General features: G+C 39.1%; 1 protein-coding gene across 6 annotated transcripts in view; it reads left to right on the top strand.

Annotated features, from left to right (window-relative positions):
* Window positions 1-14,335, top strand: part of SMG1 (SMG1 nonsense mediated mRNA decay associated PI3K related kinase) — a 119,736-nt gene that overhangs the window by 93,668 nt on the left and 11,733 nt on the right. For all 6 annotated transcript variants that reach the window (XR_010731160.1, XM_066274746.1, XM_066274745.1 and 3 more), the window contains 16 exons: window positions 199-447; window positions 1,589-1,727; window positions 1,818-1,927; window positions 2,034-2,252; window positions 2,845-3,035; window positions 3,761-3,933; window positions 4,074-4,353; window positions 4,826-5,098; window positions 5,327-5,561; window positions 5,826-6,052; window positions 7,923-8,073; window positions 8,173-8,362; window positions 8,531-9,000; window positions 11,081-11,218; window positions 12,450-12,602; window positions 13,887-14,066. Coding sequence is in view for 5 of the 6 variants with exons in the window: in XM_066274746.1 (XP_066130843.1) it covers window positions 199-447; window positions 1,589-1,727; window positions 1,818-1,927; window positions 2,034-2,252; window positions 2,845-3,035; window positions 3,761-3,933; window positions 4,074-4,353; window positions 4,826-5,098; window positions 5,327-5,561; window positions 5,826-6,052; window positions 7,923-8,073; window positions 8,173-8,362; window positions 8,531-9,000; window positions 11,081-11,218; window positions 12,450-12,602; window positions 13,887-14,066 (3,378 nt within the window). In the remaining variant the exon portion in view is untranslated. The remainder of the gene's footprint in view (window positions 1-198; window positions 448-1,588; window positions 1,728-1,817; window positions 1,928-2,033; window positions 2,253-2,844; window positions 3,036-3,760; window positions 3,934-4,073; window positions 4,354-4,825; window positions 5,099-5,326; window positions 5,562-5,825; window positions 6,053-7,922; window positions 8,074-8,172; window positions 8,363-8,530; window positions 9,001-11,080; window positions 11,219-12,449; window positions 12,603-13,886; window positions 14,067-14,335) is intronic.

Consider the following 14,335-nt stretch of genomic DNA (forward strand, 5'->3'; position numbering starts at 1 on the left):
GTACCCGATTACGAGAGAGATATGTAGGTTGTAAAAAAGATGCTTAGTCCTGAAGAATTAGCTGTTTGGTGTGTGAAATTCACCTGGGTGGATGAAGAAAGCCACTGAAAAAAGAGTTCTAAAAATACTGCTTTGCATTCAAAGTAACCTTTATCTTTTTTTAAATAAAGTTAATCTTTTAAAATAATTTTTTTACAGGCCCAAGATTCCTACCAGACTCCTCAGAATTCTGGAATTGTGCCCCGTCCCAGTGAGCTTTATTACAGTAAAATTGGCCCTGCTTTGAAAGCAGTTGGACTTAGTCTGGATGTGTCCCGGCGAGATTGGCCTCTTCATGTAATGAAGGCAGTGTTGGAAGAGTTAATGGAGGCCACCCCTCCAAATCTCCTTGCTAAAGAGCTTTGGTCATCTTGCACCACACCTGATGAATGGTGGAGAGTCACACAAGTATGTTTTTGTTTTTGGCTGTAATCAGTATTGTTTATTTTGCCTGCTTGCTGTCTTGTCTGTCTGGTTCACCCAGTTTGAGACCTGTTTGAATCTACTAATACATTTATTGTTATAAGACATGGCTTTGACCGTGTGAGGGCAGAATGGAGGGAATTATGGATGAAATGAAAGGAAGAATCAAAACTTTAGGAAGGGATCCTTGACCTGTGGTGGTGCAGTATATCATGTCGACCTGGGATGCTGAGGACTCAGGTTTGAAACCCTGAGGTTGCCAGGTTGAGCACAGGCTCATCTGGCTGAAACGCAGGCTTGCCAGTGTGAATGTAGGATTATTGACATCCACTGGCTCAGCTTTAGCGCCCTGGGCAAAGCACATATGAAGAGCAATCAGTGAACAACTAAAGTGCTGTAATTATAAGTTGATGCTTCTCATCTCTCTCCTTTCCTGTTTCTTTCTCTCTCTCTCTCTCTCTCTCTCTCTCTCTCTCTCTCTCTCATTCTCTCACAAAAAACAACTTTAGAGTCTGACCAGGCAATGGCACAGTGGATGGAGCATCAGACTGAGATGCGGAAGGACCCAGGTTCGAGACCCTGAGGTCTCCAGCTTGAGCGTGGGCTCATCTGGCTTGAGCAAAAAGCTCGCCAGCTTGTGTTCAGGGTCGCTGGCTCGAGCAAGAGGTTACTTGGTCTGCTGTAGCCCCCCAGTTAAGGCATGTATGAGAAAGCAATCAATGAACAACTAAGGTGCCGCAACGAGAAACTGATGATTGATGCTTCTTATCTCTCTCTGTTCCTGTCTGTCTGTCCCTATCTATCCCTCTCTCTGACTCTCTCTGTTCCTATAAAAATAAATTTTAAAAAAACCACAAAACTTTAGAAAGGCAAAAACTAGGGAGGCTGAAGAATAGTTTTGTTTTTTAAATACAGCAATCTGAAAATAAGTAGGACTAATAGTAGGAGTTGTATGCAGCTGCTCAGTGCAGACCCTCTGCGACCATGTGTAGCAGCCCTGAGGAGTGCTATTTATTTAGAAACAAAAGAATAGGTTATGGGATTTTGTGAGTTTTAGAGCATCAGTCCATGTTGGAAGGAAATTTGCTAATGTGCTTCCCTTGTTCCCCCACTCCTTCTTCTTCAGTCTTATGCCAGGTCTACTGCAGTCATGTCTATGGTCGGGTACATAATTGGCCTTGGAGATAGACATTTGGATAATGTTCTCATAGACATGACAACTGGAGAGGTTGTTCACATAGATTACAATGTTTGCTTTGAAAAAGGTAAAATTAACTTGGACTTTAACATTTATTATGGGAGTCAGATGTTTTTTGGTTGAAAGGACAAAAAATAACTTGATTTGTCTTTTCAAGGTAAAAGCCTTCGTGTTCCTGAGAAAGTACCTTTTCGAATGACACAGAACATTGCAACAGCACTGGGTGTGACTGGGGTAGAAGGTGTTTTTAGGCTTTCATGTGAGCAGGTATGCTTTTTTCTCTTTCACCTCTTAAAAGATCCGTTGGCATGAAAAACTACATTGTCGTGAGGAAACTTGTGACAAAACTTAATTAAAACTCTTCTCAAAACAGGTTCTCCACATTATGCGGCGAGGCAGAGAGACTCTGCTGACACTGCTGGAGGCCTTTGTGTATGACCCGCTGGTGGACTGGACAGCTGGGGGCGAGGCCGGGTTTGCGGGTGCGGTCTACGGAGGGGGTGGCCAGCAGGCCGAGAGCAAGCAGAGCAAGAGGGAGATGGAGCGGGAGATCACCCGCAGCCTCTTTTCTTCCAGAGTAGCTGAAATTAAGGTGAAGCCTATAAGTCATTGTCACCTTTTTGTTGGTAGAATTAACCTGTCTATAAAAAGTTGAGTAAAACTTTTTCTAAGTTTTTTTGCAAGGTTGTAATGTATAATACTGAAATAGCAGTGAACTAAGGGTAATTTGATGTCTTTTTATTAGGAAATACTTCCATACAAAGACATACAGTCATGCTTACACTCATAGGAGGTGTCCTAATGATATGAAAAATTATCTTTTCTAATAGATTGAAATGTGCTAGCCAGTGAGTATTTTAAGTGTCTTTAATTGCATAATCTCTGCTCAGTGTTGGTTTTAATATCCTGATAGCCAATTATGCTAATCTTGTTTTGTGTTTTGTGTGGCATGTGGCAATAACTATATGGTATTTTGGAATTGAGTCTCACTTTATGGCATTGCAAACTTGAACATTTTTGTTATCTTTGTAAAACATGGGTGATACCATCACCTTCTCAGGGTTCTGTTGAGATTTAAATAGAGTAATATGTTCAAAGCATCCTGCTAGCATGATCCTTTTGAGTGATATTATGTCTCATAGGTGACCCTGAAAGAATCTTCCTAACCATAATACCTTTTGCAGGTGAACTGGTTTAAGAATAGGGATGAGATGCTGGTTGTGCTTCCCAAGCTGGACAACAGCTTAGACGAATACCTGAGCTTGCAAGAGCAATTGACAGATGTGGAAAAACTGCAGGGCAAACTGCTAGAAGAAATAGAGTTTCTGGAAGGAGCTGAAGGAGTAGATCATCCTTCTCACACTCTGCAACACAGGTTTAAAACAATGTTGAACTCATTTCCAAATATTTGCTGTTTAGGAGAATTTGCATATCTGTATAAATATTGTAAACTTGAATTAGAATTATTGTAGGAACTCACATAAATGACAAAAGCTTTCCCAGGGACTGTAGTTTCAAAGTGTTAATAAACCAGAATTCACTTAAATTTTCTGCTTTGTTATATTTAATTTAAATGTTTGAGTAATTATTAAGGATAGGTGGTATATAGTGGTTAGAAAACAGACTTGGACTTCAGAAAAACCTGGATTTTGGTTTTCTCTCTATACTTTGTATCTGAATCCTTATTCCTTTGTACATTGGCGATTATTTCATCAACTCTGAATTTTTATGCATTAAATTAGAGTGATCTAAGTGTGTGAACCTTGTACAGAACAGGTATTCAGTGAAAAGTAATTGAAAATGCAAGTTCCAGACACGGCATGAGGCTCTAAGATTATAAAGATCCATCAGCATGAGTCTTTTTCTACTTTTAAATAACTCAGAACCTGGCAAGTGTGATAGACTTTTGCTTAAAATGTTATGAGTATAAAGGGACTCTGGGGTCAGAATAAAACAAGAGAAGTAAGGGACATTTGAGCAGTGCCCTCAAGATTGAAAAGGAGCTTACCAGGCAGTCAAAGTATGAGCCAAGTCAAGGTTATAGAAGTACATAAAAGAAAGAACAGAAAGCAATTAAAAAATTTTTTTCCTTTCTCTTAGGTATTCTGAACACACCCAACTACAGACTCAGCAGAGAGCTGTCCAGGAAGCAATCCAGGTGAAGCTGAATGAATTTGAACAGTGGATAACACATTATCAGGCGGCGTTCAATAATTTAGAGGCCACACAGCTTGCAAGTTTGCTTCAGGAGATAAGCACACAAATGGACCTGGGTATGGGTTGACTTATTTTAGATAACATATGTGAGCTTTGTAGTTGTGTCTTCATGTGTGGGGTCTGGTTTGTGCTCTTTTGTAATGACTGCTGATTTGCAATGGTTTTATTACCATTAATAATTATCTTGTACTCAAAGGTCCTCCAAGCTATGTGCCAGCAACAGCCTTTCTACAGAATGCTGGCCAGGCCCACTTGATTAGCCAGTGTGAGCAGCTGGAGGGAGAGGTCAGTACGCTGCTGCAGCAGAGGCGCTCAGTGCTCCGAGGCTGTCTGGAACAGCTGCATCACTATGCAACTGTGGCTCTGCAGTATCCAAAGGCCATCTTTCAGAAACATCGAATTGAACAGTGGAAAACCTGGATGGAAGAGCTCATCTGCAATACCACAGTAGAGCGCTGCCAAGAACTCTACAGGAAGTAAGTTTATAGCACCTCATTTTCTTCTCATTGGAGTTAGAAGCAAAGCTATGTTCAATGATTTAATTCCATAGAATTTAATTTTTCTTAAAAGAAATGGTTGATAGGTGGACTTTGTCTGGAGTCACTTTTGTCTTAGTTTTAAGAGGATAGGAACTCATGTTTCCCCTTATAAGACTGGGTTTCTTTTTCTAATTTATTAAAATGTATCACAGTGTTAAGAGGGGTGGGATCAAGGTAAAGAGAGCTAAATACAAACACTGATTCTGTCACTTCCCAACAAATCATCTTAGGACGTTACTTTGGCTCTTGAGACTTTTTCTATCTGTAAAATGACAAAGATAATTCCTACTCTTTAAGGTTTGAGTATCAAACGCATTATTCAGTATATAATATTTTGTAAACTGTTAACTTTATTTAAAGCAGAGAGTGGTTATAATATAAACAAGGACCTCTTTCTATCTTTATGTAGATATGAAATGCAGTATGCTCCCCAACCACCCCCAACAGTGTGTCAGTTCATCACTGCCACTGAAATGACCCTGCAGCGGTATGCAGCAGACATAAACAGCAGACTTATTAGACAAGTGGAACGCTTGAAACAGGAAGCTGTCACTGTTTCTGTTTGTGAAGATCAGCTGAAAGAAATTGAACGTTGCATTAAAGTTTTCCTTCATGAGAATGGAGAAGAGGGGTCTTTGAGTCTAGCAAGTGTTATTATTTCTGCCCTTTGTACCCTCACCAGGTGAGTTAGTTAACGTCATATCCAGGCCATATTGTTGTCTTGGAAGCATTGATGCTTATTGAAATTTTTAAGTCTATTGTTTAATCCCAAACTTGAAGTATTCTTTTATTTTTACTAGTCTTTCCCAGTGTTATAGCTGCTTTATTTTCTCTCAAAATTTGAGATATCCTTATTTGTGTGTGAGTTTAGCTAAGTCGGTATCACTGTACAAATATTGATCACATTTAGGCGTAACCTGATGATGGAAGGTGCAGCTTCGAGTGCTGGGGAGCAGCTGGTTGATCTGACTTCTCGGGATGGAGCCTGGTTCTTGGAGGAGCTCTGTAGTATGAGTGGAAACGTCACTTGTCTGGTTCAGTTGCTGAAGCAGTGCCACCTGGTGCCACAGGACTTAGACATTCCGAACCCCATGGAAGCGTCTGAGGCAGTTCACTTAGCTAATGGAGTATATACCTCACTTCAGGTGAACATTTTAAAATAGCTTAAGTTTTAGAAGTTTGTTTTAGATATTGAACATTGTACTTCTCATCTCTTTAATTCAGAAAAGCAATTTGACTTCCTCCCCTTTTAATGCTAATATTCGGTTGCTTAATGACTAGTGTGGTTTATATTCATAATGTGGTTATAATTGCATCAAGTTTGTTCTTAATTTAAGTCATTAACTCTCTAAATGTGTAACTTACCTAAACTCAGAAAATGTTAAATTATATTTCTTACATATTTATAGGAATTAAATTCAAATTTCCGGCAAATCATATTTCCAGAAGCACTGAGATGTTTAATGAAAGGAGAATACACATTAGAAAGTATGCTTCATGAACTGGACAGTCTTATTGAACAGACAACTGATGGTGTTCCCCTGCAGACTCTAGTTGATTCTCTTCAAGCCTATTTAAGAAATGCAGCTATGGGACTCGAGGAAGAAACACATGCTCATTACATCGATGTTGCCAGGCAAGTGCTGTTTTCTTGTGAAAGAGATGGTAGACCAGATAAGGATTCTGAGATCTTATTTAACGTGAGTTTAGTTTTAATTTGTAGAGCAGAAAAATTACTTCTAAATGGCTTGTATAAATGTCTTTTTAAAAACCTTTTATTTGAAAATAATTACAGATTCGCAGGAAGTTGTAAAAAAAAGTGTGATCAGGGAGTCTTGTGCATGCTTCATCCCTCTTTCAGTGTTAGCATCTTGCATACCTATAGTACAGTAGCAACAGCATGCAGAAGACATTGGTACAGTCTGCAGAGTGTACTAAGATTTCCGTAGTAACACGAGCATTCATCTTTGTGTGTGTAGTTCCATGCAGTTTTATCACATACATTCATATAGCTGTTAGGGCTGTGGTTTCACTGTGCATGCACACAGCATTAAGTGGAGTATGTTATTTTTTAAGCTAGCCCTTAGAACTCATGGAAGCACCTAAACCCGTATTGTTAGCTAGTGGAGTATACACTGCAGCACTTTTAATTTTTTTGTATTTATCTGAAGTTGGAAACAGGGAGGCAGTCAGACAGACTCTCGCATGCGTCTGACCGGGATCCACCTGGCATGCCCACCAGAGCCATCCTAGTGCCTGAAGCAGAGGCCACAGAGCCATCCTCAGCGCCCGGGCCATCTTTGCTCCAATGGAGCCTCAGCTGCGGGAGGGGAAGATGGGCGCTTCTCCTGTGTGCCCTGGCCGGGAATCGAACCCGGGACTCCTGTACGCCAGGCCGATGCTTTACCACTGAGCCAGCCGGCCAGGGCTTCATGTTTCTTTGTGGTTGTTTTACTATACAGTGAAAAAAAAATGAGTACAAACATGTCAGCTAAGTAGTGATAAATAGCAGGTATTTCAATTTTCTGTCCGTAGTTGGCCTTTCAGGGGTCCCCAAACTTTTTACAGAGGGGGCCAGTTCACTGACTCTCAAACCGTTGGAGGGCTGCCACATACGGTGCTCCTCTCACTGACCACCAATGAAAGAGATGCCCCTTCTGAAAGTGCAGCCGGGGGGGGGGGGGGCGCTGGCTAAATGGCCTCAGGGGGCCACATGCGGCCCACGGGGACACCTGCCTTACATTATGACAGTAATGTGAGCATACCTGACAATTTCTGCTAGATCCACCAGATTTAGAATTGTGGGATTTTTTACCTTTTCTTCTTCTTTTTTTTTTTTTTAAATATTGGGGCTTTGTATTTCACATTCTCTGTGTGAAATGAGACTATTTTATATAGTTCTTTTTTAAATTGTCATAATTTAAGTTTACATAAAATTTAATCACATAAACAGTTGCTAATACTGAATTAGAACCACTGACTTCACATTGTGGTTTGCATCAAATGCCAAATGCCATTTTATCCTAATAGAGTTTGCATACTAGCTGTGAGACTTGTTGACTATTCATTCCCCCAAATGTTTATTGTTCGTCAGTGAGGGTTTTTTTTTTTTTAATATTTTTTTTTATTTTTACTTTTTTACAGAGACAGAGAGAGTCAGAGTGAGGGATAGACAGGGACAGACAGACAGGAACGGAGAGATGAGAAGCATCAATCATTAGTTTTTCGTTGCGCATTGCGACACCTTAGTTGTTCATTGATTGCTTTCTCATATGTGCCTTGACCACGGGCCTTCAGCAGACCAAATAACTCCTTGCTCGAGCCAGCGACCTTGGATCCAAGCTGGCGAGCTTTTTGCTCAAGCCAGATGATCCCGCGCTCAATCTGGCAACCTCGGGGTCTCGAACCTGGGTCTTCCACATCCCAGTCTGACGCTCTATCCACTGCGCCACCGCCTGGTCAGGCTCGTCAGTGAGGGTTTTAACTCCCTGTTTTTTTTTCTCTAGAGTACTTCATGCTCAGTATGGTGAATTAATTCAACCAAGAAATGGTTCAGTTGATGAGACACCAAAAATGTCAGCTGGCCAGATGCTCTTGGTAGCATTTGATGGCATGTTTGCTCAAGTTGAGACTGCTTTTGGCTTATTAGTTGAAAAGGTAAATATTGACATGGTTTTATGAGTAATGCAAGTATATCTGAGTAGTTGTTCAGTGTGGGAAGAGTGGAGAAATGAACCTTCTTTTTCATTTACACAGTTAAACAAGATGGAAATTCCTGGAGCTTGGCGAAAGATTGACATCATAAGGGAAGCCCGGAGCACCCAAGTCAATTTTTTTGATGATGATAATCATCGGCAGGTGCTAGAAGAGATTTTCTTTCTCAAAAGACTACAGACAATTAAGGAGTTTTTCAGGCTCTGTGGTACCTTTTCTAAAACTTTGTCAGGTAATATTTCACATTTAAACATGCGGATTTAGTTGTATAGTACTTTGGAAGGGGACAAGGTAAAGTAGGTTTACTTTAATTATATGCTCATAAAATCTTAAGTTTTTAAAAAAACATTATTACTTTTTTTTAGTTTTGCATGAAATACTTCAATTTTCCCTTTTTTAGGATCAAGTTCACTGGAAGATCAGAATACTGTAAATGGCCCTGTACAGATTGTTAATGTGAAAACCCTTTTTAGAAACTCTTGTTTCAGTGAAGACCAGATGGCCAAACCTATAAAGGCATTCACTGCCGACTTTGTGAGGCAGCTCTTGATTGGACTGCCGAACCAAGCCCTGGGACTCACACTCTGTAGTTTCATCAGTGCTCTCGGTGTGGACATCATTGCTCAAGTTGAGGCGAAGGATTTTGGAGCTGAAAGCAAAGTGTCTGTCGACGATCTGTGTAAGAAAGCCGTGGAGCACAACATCCAGATTGGGAAGTTCTCTCAATTGGTCATGAACAGAGCAACTGTGTTGGCGAGTTCCTACGACACTGCCTGGAAGAAGCATGACTTGGTGCGCAGGTTGGAAACCAGTATTTCCTCTTGTAAGACAAGCCTGCAGCGTGTGCAGCTTCATATTGCCATGTTTCAGGTAAGTATCTTTCTTTATAATGTGTTTTTCCTCGATGAGGGAATTAGTGTTGTAAAACAGTATAGAGAACTTAAAATTTCCTGAGGCCTGACCTGTGGTGGCACAGTGGATAAAGCATCAACCTGGAAATGCTGAGGTCGCCGGTTCGAAACCCTGGGCTTGCCTGGTCAAGGCACATATGGGAGTTGATGCTTCCAGCTCCTCCCCCCTTCTCTCTCTGTCTCTCCTCTCTCTCTCTCTCTCTCTCTCTCTCTCTCTCTCTCTCTCTCTGTCTCTTCCTCTCCTCTCTAAAAAATGAAATAAATAAAAAAAGAAACAAACAAACAAAAAAATTTCCTGAACTGTGCTAGCTAGCCAAGAGCAAACCCAACTTTGGTATTTGATGCTTTCCAATTATTCTTGTTTTATTTTTCATAGTTGAGATAATTTTGCCTTTACAGTTTGTGTCCTTTGAATTGGTGTCTGTCAGTGTTGCAATAGTATTGTATGTGTCATTCAGTATCACTTGTACATATAATTTCTGGTGGTTGCATGCATTTGTTATGTGGATATGGCCCTGTGTTGTTTAACATAGAATTAAGATTCTTTCTAAAGTGACTTTGGTTTTCTCTGATGATCTGATGTGACAACAGCTTTGTGTGTGTAACTGTTTCATCTGGGAATTGTTTTTAGAAATCTGATTTTGTCCTTAATTATTTAGAGGCAGTATCATAAGCACAGGTTTTGGGGTGAAGTGGATTTGGATTCAGGCATATGAACTTAACTTCCCTTAGGTTTCCTCATTTGTAGAATGGGGGCAGTACCTCAAAGGTTAATGACTCAAAGAGTTAAAAATGATCTATGTAAGACTATAAGCATAGTAAAAATTGTAGCTTCTCTTCCCATTTCCTTTATTATTTTCCCCAAACACAGTCTTTAATATTGTCAATAATTTCAAACAAGTTCTGGCATGGAGTAATATTTGGGGACTGCATTTTCCTGGAATCTGTTTGGCACAGTGGTTACTTTGTACCATGTATATTAAAGCTTGTTCCCCAACAGTGGAGTTGGTTTCAGTTCAGTGTATGGAACCCAGAATATATACTTATCGTCAGTTTATTGTTGTCTGTTTTCTTAGCTCAAAAATTAAGAAAAGTAATTTATTCAAATTATGAAATTGTGTTTATTATATAGTAATAGTCCTGCTCGCATGTTGGGCAATGTTTTGGGATTTTTTTTTTTACTTCTAAAAAATATAATACTGTAAAGTTTTATTGTTTTATATTTGGAGTTTATTCCCTTAAAAATTGACATCTGTGTGGAAAACATTGTAAAAATCCTTTCAGTTTTATCTGAACAATTGAATCTCGAAGCACAATGTATAACTTTTAAATTGTTGCCCATATACCCCCTGGACTTCCTGGGGCAGTCCTGACAACATACAATGACTTGATTTCTTTCAATGGTGGCCCATTTGTTTCTGTCACTTCTAGGTTCTTTGTTTTGAGATTTATTTTTTCCTAAGATTTTATTTGTCGATTTTAGAGAGAGGAGAGAGAAAGGCAGGGGGAAGGGAGGAGTGGGAAGCATCAACTCACAGTTGCCGCTCATACGTGCTTTGACCGGTCTCAAACCAGCGACCTCAGCATTCCAGGTCAAAGCCTTATCCACTGCACTACCACAGGCCAGGCTTGAGAATTCTTTTTGTGACTGCTGCCATTAATTCTTTTGGTGACTTGGCAAGCCTCCATGCTGGACAGCTCTCCCCACCACCACACCTGTTTCAGCCTCTTAACTGGAGATTATCTTTTGGTTGGGTGGACTGTGTACTAGGCTTTTACATAGAGTAGAAGATATGTTCAGAATTACTATTTTAGTGTTGCATGTCACTGAGCTAAGAATTTTATCAGCCATTCTCTACCTCAGAATTTCACCTGGTTGTGATTCTTTTGTAATCTTTCTTTTACTACCCTTCCCAGCCACCCCACTTGGCTGCAGCTGAATATCTCTGTTTTTTCCCTCAGTCCCAACTCACAACTCCCCTCACTCAATTATCTAAAGGTTTTTTTTCCTCCTTATTTTATTACATTTCTTTGAACAGTGGCAGCATGAAGATCTCCTTATCAATAGACCACAAGCCATGTCAGTGACACCTCCCCCTCGGTCTGCCATCCTAACCAGCATGAAAAAGAAACTTCATACTCTGAGCCAGATTGAAACTTCCATTGCAACAGTTCAGGTGTGTTTTGTCACATCTTTCTTCCAGCACTTCTTACTTTTAGGAATAACCTGTGCTGATCAGATGAAGTCTTAGTGCTGTGTTGTTTAGTGTGCCTACATGCTAGTCCTTAGCTTCTAAGCCACAGGAGAATAACCCATCCTCACTTTGACTTTTAATTTATATATTTTTTTAAGATTTATATCTTTTTTTAAAAATTCTCCAAGGTAATTTTATTTTACAGTAGCAGTATATTTTGAACCAGAAATGGAGACATACTAAATATTTTTAAAAACTAAATGTTTTTAATGAATTTGATGATTACTATGTATTTATACATAGTGATTGGAAATTTTTAAGTTTTAATTTCTGAAATGTATATATGCAATTATAGCTTATTATATTTAGTGAACATTCTCCCATACTGTTGTTGATTGTATTTCTTTGTCATTTTAACTACATATTTAATCTCACCTCCCTTTAAAGAAAAGACACTGGTCTTGATGATAATTATATATATCTTTCATTGTGTATCCTTATGCCTCATGTACTCAGTAGTAACTGATATTTTTCTGTTCTTTTTGTAAATTGATATTAATATAAAATAAGTATAATCACTTCTGTAAGATTTAAATCATTTTTAATGAACATTTTCTGGAACTCACTTTTTTAAAAATTGAAATACCTCTCCTCTGCTGCATATTAGTCCTAGTTGTCAGTTTAGGAGACTGAACTCTTGCCCCCTTTTTTCTTATTTTGGGGGGGGTGAATTCCTCCACCTGAAATGTTGACTAAATAATGAAATAACTTTGTTATGTAAAACCTTTCTTGCTATGATAATCTGGATGGGTTTTCACCATTATTTTAAAAACTTTTGAATTTGTTGGAATCTGATTTTCATCTTTCACAGTCAAAAGTATAATGGATTTTCTTCTAGATAGCATGTATAGCACAGTAAGAATTTGAGGTAGCAGATGTTTTCTAATAAAGACTATTTAAAAATAAAAATGTAACGCCCTTCAGCAAATTTTAAGATCATAGACTGAAAGCCACATCTTACCGTCCCATACTTGTTTAGCTTTAAATATCCAAAGTGAAATCAAGATTAATTCTAAAAGGTGACTGTTTGTTAAAGATGTTTTCTAAATTATATATGCCCTGCTATTTTGAATCTCTTGTATTTACTTAAAATGCTCAACAGGCAGGAATTGGAGTGTCAAATATTCACTGAGATTCTCCTGGCTTTTCATAGGACAAACTAGCAGCACTTGAAGCAAGTATTGAACAGCGACTTAAGTGGGCAGGAGGTGCCAACCCTGCATTGGCACCTGTACTACAAGATTTTGAAGCAACCATAGCCGAAAGAAGAAATCTTGTCCTTAAAGAGAGCCAAAGAGCAAGTCAGGTATTGTGGCCATGTACGCCATCTTCGTTTTCAGTTGCAAGATTATATAACTTACAGAAGTTATGTCTTGGGTAAACTAGGGGTAGCGTGAGAGCCCACTCGCTAGCACAGATCTGGGAAGAGGGACCAATAAAGTCCATGGGGTGGGAGAAACATCCTTTAGGATGAGTTTATAGCCAGTTATTACCTCCCAGTTAAATATATATAAGCGGACTCGATCTCTGTTGGAAAACAGTTTAATTCTGTATTTATCTAAGATTTTCATTTAATGAAACTTAAGGTGATATAAAGATTTGAATGTTATTTTCCCCCCCACATAGCAATAAAATATCTTGTAGCCTGTTGTTCTGCCAGGGGAGTGGCGGATTAACTTTTATGGGAGGGGTTGGCAAGGAGGGTGTAAAATTAGATAATACAATGATTTTTATTTATTTTTGTGACAGAGACAGAGTCAGAGGGACAGATAGGGACAGACAGGAAAGAAGAGAGATGAGAAGCATCAATTCTTTATTGTGGCACCCTAGTTGTTCATTGATTGCTTTCTCATATGTGCCTGAACTGTGGGGCTACAGCAGACTGAGTGACCCCTTGCTCGAGCCAGCGACCTTGGGCTGAAGCTGGTGAGCCTTGCTCAAACCAGAGATAATACAATGATTTTTATACTCCATATACCCATCACCAAAATTTAAAAATTACCAACTGAAGTCCTGTTTTATTTTTGCTACAGTTCCTACTCCTTCCCATTCTATAGTTAATGAGAGTCACACATATATAATTTCATCTGTAAATATGTCAATATGTGTCTGTAAAAATAAGTATTTAAGAACATAATCACAATACTGTTATCTATCTTATAAGATGAGCTTAATATTGTCAAATATCTAGTTAGCATTTTGTGATCTTTATTGTTAGTTAAGAGGGAGTAGAAACAGAAAAGGAACATTCCAAATTGAAATATGGACATAGCACTAGTTGATCTGAATATGATGATAGTTTTCTCTTGAAATAAATTTTCTTATGTAAAACCAATCATGTAGGAGATGTAGCCACCTAATTATACTTAGGTACTTTGGGCCATGTTAGACCTAACTGTATCAACAACCAAAAATGTGCATTTATTTATAGCCATAATATATAAGGATTAGGGCTGTATTTCAAAAGAGTCATAATTCAGACATTTGCAAGACCTGAATTCTGAATTCTGGAAACAGGTAGTATTTTTTCGTGTCATTAATTGCATTTTGTCCCCTGTGGTAGTTTCATTCCTCTTTTGCCTCTTCACAGGTCACGTTCCTCTGCAGCAATATCATTCATTTTGAGAGTTTACGAACTAGAACTGCAGAAGCCTTAAACCTGGATGCTGCATTATTTGAACTAATCAAACGGTGTCAGCAGATGTGTTCATTTGCTTCACAGTTTAACAGTTCGGTTTCTGAGTTAGAACTTCGTTTATTACAGAGAGTGGTGAGTCTTTGGTCTTGGTGGGTGTAGGGAGACTTGGTGATTAAAATGATAAGGCCAGCCCTGGCTGGGTAAGCTCAGTTGGGTGGAGCATTGTACTGACATGCCGAGGTGGCAGGTTTAATCCCTAGTCAGGGTATGTACAAGAATCAACAATGACTGCATGAATAAGTAGAACAAGAAGTCAATCTCTCTCTCTCTCTCACTGTCTTCCTTCCTTTAAAAAAATGGGGGGGGAAATGAAATGATCGCCCTGGCTGGACAGCTCTATT

Source organism: Saccopteryx bilineata, chromosome 4 (genome assembly GCF_036850765.1).
Source record: "Saccopteryx bilineata isolate mSacBil1 chromosome 4, mSacBil1_pri_phased_curated, whole genome shotgun sequence".
Classification (NCBI taxonomy): Eukaryota; Metazoa; Chordata; class Mammalia; order Chiroptera; family Emballonuridae; genus Saccopteryx; species Saccopteryx bilineata.